At 39.5% G+C, this 13,338-nt stretch overlaps 2 protein-coding genes and 1 pseudogene across 2 annotated transcripts; all 3 read right to left on the bottom strand.

Annotated features, from left to right (window-relative positions):
• Positions 1-1,679: 1,679 nt before the first annotated feature.
• Positions 1,680-2,258, bottom strand: LOC133306788 (uncharacterized). The gene has a single exon (XM_061507164.1). It carries the CDS (start codon positions 2,256-2,258, stop codon positions 1,680-1,682), a length of 579 nt encoding a protein of 192 aa, XP_061363148.1.
• An 8,378-nt stretch (positions 2,259-10,636) lies between these two features.
• LOC133306791 (cytochrome f-like) lies at positions 10,637-11,744 on the bottom strand. The gene is given in 3 exon segments (XM_061507168.1): positions 10,637-11,379; positions 11,382-11,613; positions 11,615-11,744. Coding segments are annotated over 3 exon segments (972 nt in total). The 5' UTR covers positions 11,741-11,744; the 3' UTR covers positions 10,637-10,765.
• A 188-nt stretch (positions 11,745-11,932) lies between these two features.
• On the bottom strand, positions 11,933-13,129 carry LOC133306792 (chloroplast envelope membrane protein-like; annotated as a pseudogene).
• Between the last annotated feature and the right edge of the window lie 209 nt (positions 13,130-13,338).

Raw genomic sequence — 13,338 nt, 5'->3', positions numbered from 1 at the left:
CAAGAGGTTTCAAATACCTCGACGTTATTGGCCGGGCTAGAACTCCAACCTTGCCCTTAGGCAAGAGGGTTCAAATACCTCGACGTTATTGGCCGGGCTAGAACTCCAACCTTGCCCTTAGGCAAGAGGGTTCAAATACCTCGACGTTATTGGCCGGGCTAGAACTCTAACCTTGCCCTTAGGCAAGAGAGTTCAAATACCTCGACGTTATTGGCCGGGCTAGAACTCCAACCTTGCCCTTAGGCAAGAGGGTTCAAATACCTCGACGTTATTGGTCGGGCTAGAACTCCAACCTTGCCTTTAGGCAAGAGGGTTCACATACCTCAGATTTAATCTCGGAAATGAAGTTCTGGAACACATGATTTATTCAATTTATTGAACTTGAGATTTGGACTACAATTGAAGTTCAAAAAAATTTCAACTAAAATATTTCTTCAGTTTGTTGGCATTCCAAGTCCTTTTGACCTGCTTCCCCTGTGGGGTCTCTAGCACGTAAGCTCCTTTTGATAATTTAGCTTTAATTTTGTATGGTCCTTCCCATCTTGGAGCCAATTTTCCTTCAGTTGCATTTCGTCCTCCGATATCTGCCCTTCGAAGAACCAGCTCTCCCATAACGAATGATCGCGGCTTTACCTTTTGTTGAATCGGTTTGCCACGAGCTGTTTTGCTGCAACATTTTTGCAATGAGCAGTGACCCGAGCTTCATCTATCAAATCCAACTCCACAGCTAATTTTTTATTGTTTTCTTTTTCATTTTGCGATAAAGCTTGGACCCTTCGCCATGACGGTTCTCCTAACTCCACCGGGATCATGGCCTAGGTACATTAGGTTAACCCGAACGGGCTTTCTCCAGTAGAAGTTTGCATCGTGGTTCTGTATCCGCATAGTACATACTATAGTTCTTCTATCCACTTCCCCTTGGCACATTGTTCTATCCTTTTGCGTAACCCGGCTATGATGACCTGGTTCGCCGCCTCGGCTTGGCCGTTAGACTGGGGATGTTCTACAGAAGCAAAACGATGCCGAATGTGAAGATTTTCCATTAATTCTTGGAAAGTTGTGCTTGTGAACTGGGTCCTGTTGTCGGTAACCACCTCGGCTGGAATCCCAAACCTGCAGATCAAATTCCTTTCAAAGAAGCGCTGCACCCTTGCCGTGGCAATTGTTGTTACTGGCTCTACTTCTATCCATTTGGTAAAGTAATCGACAGCCACTATTAACCATTTTAACTGTCCTTCAGCCGCTGCAAATGGGCCCAATAGGTCCATCCCCCACTTAAAGAAAGGCCATGGAGCCGTGATCAAGCTTAACTCTTCTGGTGGTGCCAGCAGGTTCTTACCGTGCTTCTGGAATTGATCGCAATTCTGTACGTGCTCCTTTGCGTCATGACCCATGGATGGCCAAAAATAGCCTGCTCTGAGAGCTTTCCGGGCTAGTGCCTTGCCCCCGACGTGCTGGCCATTTATCCCCTCATGGATTTCAGATAGGACGTATTTCGCCCTATCCGAGCTTAGACACTTTAGCAGGGGGAATAGGCTCCTTTCCTGTACGGTTGCCCTTCTACCATTGTGTACAATGCGGCATCCTTAACCAACTTCCGAGCTTCCTCCTTTTGGGGGGAGCGTCCCGTTTTCTATGTAATCAATGATGGTGCCACGCCAATCTTTGCCTTCGGTTATCTACATGACACATGTAGGTTCTGGGATACTCTGCTCAACCACCATTCTGCGATTTCCCCAACCTTTAGTGCTTGCTAGCTTTGACAGTATGTCAGCCCTGCTATTTTCATTCCTTGAAATATGACTGACCTCCACTTTTTCGAACTCCGCTATTAACTGCCTTGCGGAATCCAAGTATTTTGCCAACAACGGTCCCTTAGCTTGGTAGCTGCCTGCAATCTGGGAGGTGACCAGTTGCGAATCACTATAGATTTGTAGTCTCCTTGCTCCGAGCTCCTTGGCCTGCTGAAGCCTGGTTATGAATGCTTCATATTCTGCCTGATTGTTTGGTGTTTCAAAGTTCATTTGCATGGAGTATTCAACCGAAACCCCTTCCGGGTTCTCAATAATTACCCCGGCTCTGCTACCTTTGGAGTTTGAGGACTCATCCAAATAGATTTTCCAGGTGTCTGGGTTTGTTGAGCTCTCCTTTTGGATTGAAGTAAGCTCCCTGATAAAATCTGCCAATGCTTGAGATTTGATTGCCTTTCGGCTTTCGAAAGCTATATCAAATTCTGATAATTCCACAGCCCAAGCCATCATTCTTCCTGCTAAGTTGGGCTTATGCAAAATTTGCCGAATTGGCAAGTCTGACCTGACTACAATCTAGTGTCCTTGGAAATATGCTCTAAGCCTTCTAGCCGAGATTAGTAAGGAGAAAGCAACCTTTTCTAACTTCTGATAACGGAGCTCTGCTCCCTGCAAGAGCCGACTTACGAAGTAAATCGGTTGCTGCCCCTCTTCATTTTCTTGGACCAGGACCGAGCTAACAACAACATCTCCCACAAAAAGATACATTATCAATGGCTCCCCTTCTCTTGGACTAGATAAGACTGGTGGTGATGCTAGCTGCTTTTTAATTTCTTGGAATGCCGCCTCACTTTTCGAAGTCCAGCCATATTGCACCTCTTTTCGTAACAGTTTGAAAAAAGGTAGTGCCGTTTCTGCAGACCGAGGTAAAAACCTATTGAGGGAAGCTAGCCTTCTAGTCAACTGTTGGATCTCCTTTTTGCTGTCCGGGGCGTTCATTTCCAGCACGGCTCTGCACTTGTTCGAGTTAGCTTCTATGCCCCTGTGAGTCAGCATGAATCCTAGGAATTCTCTTGCAAGGACTCCAAAAGCACATTTAGCCGGGTTTAACCGAATGTTGTGCTGCCACAGTTCGTTAAAAGTCTGCTCTAGATCTTCAATGTGCATTGCTGAATTAATCGATTTGACTATCATGTCGTCTATATACACCTCCACATTCTTGCCGAGCTGATCCGCGAATACCTGATTCATCATTCTTTGGTAGGTGGCCCCCGAGTTCTTCAATCCAAAGGGCATCTCATTATAACAATAGTTTGCCTTCTCTGCGATGAAAGCAGTTTTCTCTTGGTCTTCGGGGTGTAGTGAGATCTAATTATACCCCGAATATGCATCCATGAAGGATAACATCTGGAACCCGAATGAGTTGTCAACGAGCTGATCTATATTGGGCATGGGGTATGCATCTTTGGGATATACCTTATTCAGGTCAGTGTAGTCCGTACACACCCTCAATTTCCCATTTTTCTTTTTTACCATCACCACATTAGATAGCCAGGTTGTGTATTGTATTTCTCTGATGAATCCTGCTTCCAGCAACTCCCTCACATGATCTTCCAGTACTTGCCGACGTTCCGCGCTGAGCTTCCTTTTCTTATGGGCTACCAGCTTAGATCCCGGGTATACTGCGAGCTTGTGACAACAAAAATGAGGGTCCACTCCAAGTATCTCTGAGGATTTCCAAGCAAAGACGTCCACATTCCTTCTTAGACACTCAGTAAGTCGAATTTTGTCCTCATTCGCCAGCCCCTTTCCGATTTCGGCTGCTTGAGTTTCTTCTCCAATGACTACCTCCTCCAGCTCTCCATCGGGTTCCGGCCTCGGGATCTGAGTTTCATCCCTCATGTCTAACTCCACCAAGTTAATCGATGTTGTTCCCTTCTTCCCCGAACTATCCTGCTTATTATTGGGGTTCACCGCGGCAGGAGTCTTAAGGTTATTTTCTACTGCTCTAACTGACTTAAAAAAGCAGTCCCGAGATTCTTTTTGATCCACAGCAATGGTGATGATCGTGTTCTTGAGCTTCTGATGCTTGGTGGAGACCAGCATATCCCAATCGTGGATAGTTGGCCTTCCCAAAATTACGTTATACTCCGACGAGAAGTCAGCTACTATGAATCTTACCCTTTCCGACTTGTAGGCCTCCTTTGTTCCCAAGGTAAGCCTCAGGTCAATGTACCCCTTAGGGATAGTATCACGGCCATTGAATGCAATCAAAGCCGTGTTGCAGAGTTTCAAATCTTCCACATCCAGGTTCATTTTCTGTAATGCCTGCCACAGAATTATGTCGGCACATCTGCCGTTATCCACGAATATTTTCTTGACTTTACAGTTGACTAATGTACCGGTGATAACTAACCCGTCAACGTGTCCCGGCATGACGTCCTCCAACTCTTTCTTAGTAAAAAATAGTAGTGGTGCTTCCGGTTCGGCTTCTTTAAACTTAGGCCGCTCTCGTATCGAAAGCACCTCTCTTAAGTACTTCCTCCTGGCATTCATGGTATCACCTCCTCCACCAAAACCCTCGCTAATAACATTGCATTCAAATTCAAGTTCTATGAATTCATCTTCTTCTTTGGCCGGCTTCTTAACTCGACCCTCATCCCTGAACTTCTTTTCCCGGGACGGGATGGCAAGCCGTCTTCCTCTCCTCTTCTTATTATACTTCCATCCCTGAGTTCTTATCAAATACTGGCGCAACTTTCCTTCTCTGATATATCTTTCAATTGCGTCTCTAAGATCCCAGCATTCATCGGTTGTGTGACCAGGGCCATCGTGGAACGCGCAATATCAAGATTGGTCCAGATTGGCTGGATTCAATAATGGTTGTGGCCCATCCACCCTCTTCATTTCGGTGGATGCTACCTCCCTCCAAATTTGGGATCTGGACGAATTCAGAGGTGCATACCTGTCCAATCTTACTTTTGTTGAAACTTTTTCTTCTGGCCTTTTACCCCATAAATCATTTTGCCTTTGATTTCCAAGTTTTTCCATCTGGCCGTGGTGTTGTCTTGGGTCTGCATTTTCAATCTCCATCTGTTCGAGCTCCAAATATTTTTTGGACCGTGCAGTGAACTCAACTAGAGTTCGGACTAGGTCTTTGTATACGGATTTAGCCAACCTGGAGGACCTGTGTAGGCAGGCGATGAACAAATGTAAATGAACATTCTCAGATAGCCCGGGAACTTGTAAGGCGGCCATTTTGAAGCGGTCCAAATACTTCTGCAAGGTTTCACCGGGCTGTTGCTTTATTTTTCCCAGTGCAAATTCGGGTTGCGGCTGTTTTTTACTCGTAGCCAAATTCAGGAAGAATCTACCTCCGAACTCTTCAAATGATCTGATGGATCCCGCCGGTAGAGATGAAAACCATGATTGAGCTGCTCCTGTCAGCGTGGATGCAAATAATCGGGTTATCAACGGCTCTTCAATTCCCTTAATGTACATTGCCGTATCAAAGGCATCCAAATGCACTTGGGGATCTTGCGTCCCATCGTATTTTGGAATTTCAAATAAGTTGAGGTTCTCAGAAAATGGTGCATCCACGATCTCGTCCATGAAGGGGTTGTCAGTGTGTTTCACCCTGTGATACTTCCTCCTATAGACCCCGAATACGTCGTTCGGGTTTGGGTTCCGGGATGGGCGTCTCCAATCTGAAGATTGGGGGTTCTCTCCCAGCCTTTCCGGTTGTCTTACGACGTTGTGAACTTCGGGTCCTTGATTGTGAACCACATTGGGTATGCTCCTTTGAGGCCGGCCTTTGACATTTCCAATTCCTCTCACCCGAGTCCGGGTCCCATTAGGATTCGCCTGGGTGCTTGAGATCCGCAGGTCATTCATGACCCGTGTTATAGCTCGTTCCGGGTCGGGTTTGCGGCTCGACCTACTCGAGCCTCCAACTCTCGCATCTGTCTGGCACCTTCCTCCCTTTCAAGCCCGTGTCTTCGCTCTATCTCTTCCATTCTCCGGAGTATCGCGGCAACAACCAGATCTGTCACTCGAGAATCACCAACTGCTCCATTTGGTACATGCACAACATCCACCATTTGTTCCTCCATTGGTTGTAAACCTTGCACGTACAGGGCATCCGGATTGACGGTTGGGGTCGATGCCGAATCGGAGTGCACATCTCTAACGTGCACTGCATCGGTATCTATCTGTCGATGATCCAAAGGATTCTCCTTGATTGGAGAGATAGGCTGGATTCTGGAATTCGATCTTGATGGTTGTCGAAATCCACTTCTTGTTGTCCTCACCATCATGGCTTTTAACCACGTGGTCGTGGGTTCGTCCCCACAGACGGCCCCAATGTTCTGCCTTGGGCAGATGTGTCCGACCGTAGGTTGGGTATTTGATGTTGGATCTAGGGCTCTCTCTAGATACCTATGAATTAGGTATCTTGGGGACAGCGAATCATCACACACTATATAATGGCCGCAACCTGAAGGGGTGTGTGTGTGCACTGTCGTGATTGCATAAAATAGGGTTAGAGAGATCAGCCATACCTGTGGTCTTTAGCTCCTATTTATAGAGCTTACCTTTGGGCTTGTGTTGGTTGGGCTTCTTGTAGTCGTGGGCCTTTCCTCGGTCCATAACAAGAATAATGTCATACCTTCCTCTGAGGAAGTACATAAGTACATATCTTAGTGATTTCAAATTATCCCGTCGGCTTTCCTCCAAACAGAGCTGCAAAAAAAATGAAAAATATTACATGATCATCTAATAGAAGAACAACTTGAGAAGATGAAGATAAACGGATAGAGAAGAAAAGAAATATGTGCACAGAAGCTGATTACCAAATTCAAAGCTCTAGTAACGCATATCCTATTTATACACAAAATAATTTCATTTTTTAATAATTAAGCCAAATAGTGGGATATTAATGAGGTTAACAATAACAGATTGATATCAAAACACAGAGTTTGGCCAATGAACATATTGATATATCCTATTTAATGAGTCAGCCGAGTCAGCAAATTGGGCTTATGATACGGGCAAGACTCATCAATGGATGTTTCTATTTTTCATTTAATTTTTGATTTGCATATAATTTCCGTTTCTATTTAGTTCCCATTAAGGGTATATATTATTATTTTTTATTGATATTTTATTATTATTATTATTAACCGACTAAGTGTGAAAAGAAAAGTCATTCATGTGGTCTAAAGCTGACACGTGGCATTTTTTTTCTCATTATCATTATATTATTAACCGGTTTAGTGTGAAAGCGAAACTGGCTCATGGGGTCTAAAGCTGACACGTGGCATTCTTGTCCTCTAGTGATTTCTATCTCCTAGTTATATATAGTTAAATATATAGATTGATTTTTAAAATCAATTCTGAATCTAAATAAAAAAATGAACAGATTGAAGAAAAAAAGAAAATTAAAAAAAAAAACCTATATAAATGATACTTAAAATTAAAAATAAATAAATAATAAAAAAACGTAAGAGAAAAAAGAAAACTAAATTAATAAATAAAAGATGATCAATAGAGATGGAAAAGAAAAATAAATGAAAAGAAGAGAAAAACTGGTTCAGTTCATGAACTGGTTTTCAATTCAAAAACTAGTTTTTAAAAACAGTTCAGTTCAAGAACTGATTTTTAAAAATTAGTTTTTTAAGTGTAGTGTTTTGTGTGATTCTTTTGCATATCCCTAAAATTGGTTTTTAAACCAGTTCTGAACCCAAATGAAAAGTATAAAAATATTGAGAGAAAAAATAAAAACATAAACAATACCATAAATTTGGAAAAAAAGAGAGAGCAATAAACAATTAAAAAATAAAATAAATTAAAAACAAGAGAAAAAAACATAAGAGAAAAAATAAAAGAAAAAGAAAAACCTAAAGAAATAAAATAATAAAAATAAAGATAAATGAAGGAAGAAAATAAATATATAAATAAAAATAAGAAAAAAGAAAAAAAAAACAATTCAATTCATGATTTTTTAAACCAATTCGGTTCTTAAACTGATTTCGAAAACAAGTTTAGTTCCTCAACCAGTTTAATTTAAAAATTGATTTTTCAAAAGCAGTTCTATTCAAGAACTAATTTTAAGACGCAGTTTAGTTCAAGAATTGATTTTTAAAAACCAATTTTTTTAAATATAGTTCAGTTCAGTTTTTTTTGTTTTTTTCACCCCCTACCGCTAATTAACCCGGGCCCACTCTCTCTTAGTGGAATCTAATATTTTCACCTAATAATAAAATCAACAAGTGGGAGTGTATAGTACTTCTATTTGCAGGGAGATAGAGAAGATTCAAAGAAGTTTCGTTTGGGGGACAAGGACAATAGAAGAAGCCACCATCTTTTCAACTAGAGTTCCCAAAGATGAATGGCGGTCTTGGTTTGAAATTCTTGGAACTTATGAATGATTTCTTCCTTCCAAAGAGGACTTGGCATCACTACATGGATCCTGATTAGCTTTGGACGATGGTCCTATATCATAAATATGAGAAAAAAAGATCGAGAGATGGTATCATTGTCACTCATGGTGGGGACTCCAATTTTTGGAGAAATTTGTGTAGAATGTGGAAGACCATGGAGGAAAGATAGTTTGGGAGATTTGTGATGGGCAGTCCATTAAGTTCTGGCAAGATAAATAGTTGTCCCATAGTTACTCACTACAAGATCGTGTTATAAGGGGGGGACCAAATTATTGACCATAATATAACAGTCACCGATATGTTACCCCTGGTGGTGCTTGGAACTATGAAATACTTAAGGAACTTCTTCCTAAGGATGTTATTGTTACTCTCCAAGGCACTAACTCCAAATGAGGCTAATGAGCAAGATAGAAAACTTTGGTATCTAGAGGGTAATAAGACAATTACAGTGAAGGGGTGTTTATGATGTGCTTCTCAAGCAAAATAATGTATTGGTAGAGAAGAATAATCTATGGCCAATTCTTTGGCGCTGGAAGGGTCCACAAAAGGTAAAAATAATGATGTGGAAAGTGATGCACAAGAGACTTCTTACAAGATCCAGAACGACACAGTGGGTGACGCAGATGACATGTGCCCAGTTTACGGCCTAGAAAAGGAGACTATTTCACATGTCATTCAGGACTGTAGTGAAGCTAAATCTTTGTGCCTTAAAATAGTTCCAAGTTATAAAGTTGATGATTTCTTCATAGGAGCTATGGACCAATATCATCAGGGTAATGATACATCAACCCGCTAGTTCTTTTTATGAGGCACAAACGGGAGAATTTTTACTAGAAGCAGAAGAACTACTGAAACTGCGCGAAACTATAACAAGGGTTTATGTACAAAGAACGGGAAAACCTTTATGGCTTGTATCCGAAGACATGGAAAGGGATGTTTTTATGTCAGTAGCAGAAGCTCAAGCCCATGGAATTGTTGATCTTGTAGCGGTTTGAAAAAAGAATTCGCAGCCAAGATTCCTCGCGAATACATAGTTTGAGATTTGATCTTATTAATCTTCTTACCGGACTGAATAGAATATTTCTATTAATTAATCTATTCCTAGGATATAATATGAGTAATTCCTAATATAATCATCGGGGGTTAGGATTGATCGAAACCAGCTGATTATGTATACGACTAGCCATGCCAACTATGAAACAACTTATTAGGAAGACAAGACAGCCAATCCGAAATGTCACGAAATCCCCCGCCCTTCAGGGATGCCCTCAGCGTCGAGGAACGTGTACTAGGGTGTATGTGCGACTCGTTCAGATCATAGAACTAAAACAAAAAAGAAAGGAAAAAAATTATTCCAGTATCGGTGTGTTAAGGTTAAGAATGGAAGAACTCCATTCACACCATCTTACTTAATAACGTTGCAAAAAAAAATCTACTCTTAATATATACTCTTCTTTTTATATTCTTCTATTGTATATTCAATTTATGGTTTCGATTGGTGCAAACCCAATCACTTTAATTGGCAATTTAAGATGAGAAAGACTTCCCATTGGTAGCAAACGGTTATCCATTAAGCGGGGAAAATCATACTTCACTTAAAAAGTGGAAAAATTATACCCTTTCTTTTGCAAGAACGGATTAAGAGGGTCAGCTATCCAGCTAATCTTCATACTTAAATACCGTTACTGTATAGTTAGATTTTTTTCTGAAAGGCCTATTACTAAATATATCAAGGGTAGAGCTAAAGAGTGTGAACTGTACAAATAAACAATAACATTGATTAAATCAAGATTAAATAAAGGGCTCCGGTGTATAGAGAGGACCTCTCCGTTTAAAAAGGAATCATAAAAACGAAGGAACCCACCATTTCTTTATCTATTTCTATTTCATTTACTCTTTTTTTATACCCTGTATCCATACAATTTCTTATTTTGGGGTTAATTGCTTAGAATTAAAAAAAAATAGTGGTTGGGAAGGTTCTCCCTCTATTTTAGTCTCTCTCGAATAGTATCGAATTATGATTCAAATATTTTTTTTTCTAAACAAGTAAATCCAAGAAGTTGTATTTGGTCAATTAAACCCCACTCTTTTTTGTTTGTCCACTACTCCACTACCTATTCTAGGCAATAAAAAAATATTCTATGTCAAAAAGGTTCTAAGTTGAAGAAAATAGAAACTAAGCTAAGATATTTAATATGATTCTTTCAGGAAGGGGATCCGGAAGTTTTATTCTATGTACAATTTTACAATTTCTATTTACACACATTAGACACAAGCAAGAAGGAATCGGACTCTAGGAAAAGATAAAAAATTCTTCCTAGAATCCCACTTTCCCCATTTCTATTCTTTTCCCATTCCTATTTCTGAAGTGTTTCTTTATATTCTCTGTCTATTTTTTTATGTTTAGTACCAAGTACAAAGAATTTTCTGAATAGGGGGTAAAAAAAAAGACTAAAAAGAAGCAAAGATCTTTTTAAGATTTTTGTATTATATAGAATACAGAATAGAATTACATAATTGATCAAAACTAAAATTTATTTCTTTTTACGAGCTTAATATGTTGATAAATGTGCGGACCTAGAAATTCATTTCGGACAGTTGAACCTTTTCAAATTGTTTCTTTTTAAGAACCAAAAAGATTTGTGCCAAAATAATGGATGCGAAGAAGAATAAGAGACCTTGGACACGTAACGGATCTTGAAGTACTATTTCCGCGTCCCCCTGACCAAACCCACCCACATTAGGATTACTCGTTAACGGTTGATCAAGTTTAATAGATTCGCCCTCTGAAACAAGAAGTTCTGGTCCTGGAGGTATAATATCAATTACTTCACGTCCATCTGATGCATCCACTATAGTTATCTCGTACCCCCCTTTTTCTTTCCTTATAATTTTGTTTACTATACCTGCTGCCGTAGCATTATAAACATTATTATTACTCTTGTTCCCGTCGGGATAAATCTGACCCCTCCCCCTGTTACCGCCTACGTATATAGGATATTTTAAGAAGTGAACATCTCTATTAGTAATGGGATCTGGGGAAAGAATAGGAAAGGTGATTTCACTATATTTCTGACCAGGAACAGGGCCTACCACAAGAATATTTTCTTTGGTAGGACGATAGCTTTGAAAAGACAGATTACCTATCTTTTCTTTTAGTTCAGGCGAAATACGATCGGGAGGGCCAATCCAAAACCCTCCGGTAAAATAAGAACAGCCCCCACATTCAAAGTACCTTTTTTACCATTAGAAAGAACTTGCTTCACTTGCACATCATAAGGAATTCTAATAACTGCTTCAAATACAGTATCAGGAAGTACCGCTTGTGGAACCTCAATGTCCACGGGCTTATTAGCTAAATGGCAATTGGCGCATACAATACGGCCGGTTGCTTCTCGCGGATTTTCATAACCCTGCTGTGCAAAAAATAGGATATGCACCTGAAATGGGTGCTTGAGTTATTATATATATCACGAGCAATATGGAAATAGATCGAGTAATCTCTTCCTTTATCCAAGAAAATGCATTTCTAGTTTGCATGGTCCAATCCATTGATCCTGAAAATTTCTACAATAAGATTCGGTAGGTGGCTGGTATAGTTCCCTATCCACGATTCTGCTATTTAGTGGAATAATTTTCCTAGAATATAGGAAGAATCCCTTGAGTGGGTAGAAAGAAAAAAAATAAGTCAATTTTTGAATGTTTAGAACTTTTGTAAAAAATAAAAAACTTTAGAATTACACCAGTGAATCGTTTTTTCAGTCATTCATTGAATGATAAATCACTACAAGGGAGGGAGATATGCGATTTAAATAACGGAAAATCCAATATTTAAAAATGGTATCTAAAATTACCGGAAAAGTAGAAACAAGACCCGATATAATTTGACCATTCTGAACAAATCCAAAATCTTGATAGACAGAACCAAATCATTAGTTCCCAACCGTGGGTTGAATGGAATCCTATACATAAATCGGTTAATAAAAGAATAGAAAAAGCTTTTATTGTGTCACTTAAGTTATATAGGAATTCTTGAACCCAAGAATTCAGAATAATTAGTTCTTGATTACCTAGAATAGAATAACCACTTAGAATAACAAAATAGATAATATTTGTCGAGAAGTGCAAAAAAGTATGAATATGTTCTTCGTTGTGCTTCTTGATCAATTGGATGGTTTGTAAATTCCGGTACGGAGGTTTTGTAGACGTGTTTCCGGGTATTCCTTTAGCATTTCATCCAATAGGAACAGTTCCTTGAATTCTATGAATTTGTTTAGAATACTCTTTTCTTGAATCAGATTCAAGAAAATTTCGGATTGCCTAGTATTACACCAGTTGACAATCCAAGATTCCAGACTTTTCGTAAATATGAAAGAGATGCACCAGGGCAAAAAGACTATAGATGTAATATATAGAAGGGGAATTAATGCTTTCTTTTTTGCCATTTTGTATCTTTAATGAACTCAGCTTCACCTCATTCGTTTCGTCAAACCCTATATGATAATAATCTTTATGATAATAATCTTTAATTTAGAAAGAAAACAGAAACCTAATAAAATAAGAAAGCGAAAGAATCCACTCCCAATTCGAATGAACAAAAAAAGAACCTTTCATCAGAAGATATCAATTGCTAAGATTCGAAGGAATTATTCCTTTTCATGAATACACAAAAAAAGAACACTTATCATAATGAAGTTGAATTTCAAAATAAAAGAATGCCCCTTTTTTAAATTTAAAATACAAAAATTTCGAAAAAATGTTTTTCCCTAAAAAAGCGTTCTTTTTTTTTTTCAAAATACTTCAATAGGTACACGCAAAAAATAAGCTAATTCTGCAGCTTTTTGTTCCACTTCCCGCGGAGTCAAATTCTCGTCAATACGAGCCAAGGGAATGGCTCCCTGTCCTATGATTTCCATATAAAGGACACGGCGAGTAGAAATACCCTCCTTAACTTCGAGTCTGATGGACTGAATATCTTTGATAAGGAATCGGAGAAAAATACGACGACTTTTTCCAGGAAATCCCCAACGAAAAATACACACTATTCCCTCTTTTCTATCGAATCGATCATAACCACTACCCACATTCCACGAAATTGTACACCACAAATAAGAACTAATAAAGAGACCCGCAATTCCATAGAAAGACAT

Source organism: Gastrolobium bilobum, unplaced genomic scaffold (genome assembly GCF_033153095.1).
Source record: "Gastrolobium bilobum isolate Gb01-03AN ecotype WA unplaced genomic scaffold, APGP_CSIRO_Gbil_v1 utg13418, whole genome shotgun sequence".
Classification (NCBI taxonomy): domain Eukaryota; kingdom Viridiplantae; phylum Streptophyta; class Magnoliopsida; order Fabales; family Fabaceae; genus Gastrolobium; species Gastrolobium bilobum.
The sequence above is the reverse complement of the archived record's forward strand: the minus strand, read 5'-3'. Positions and strand labels throughout refer to the sequence as shown.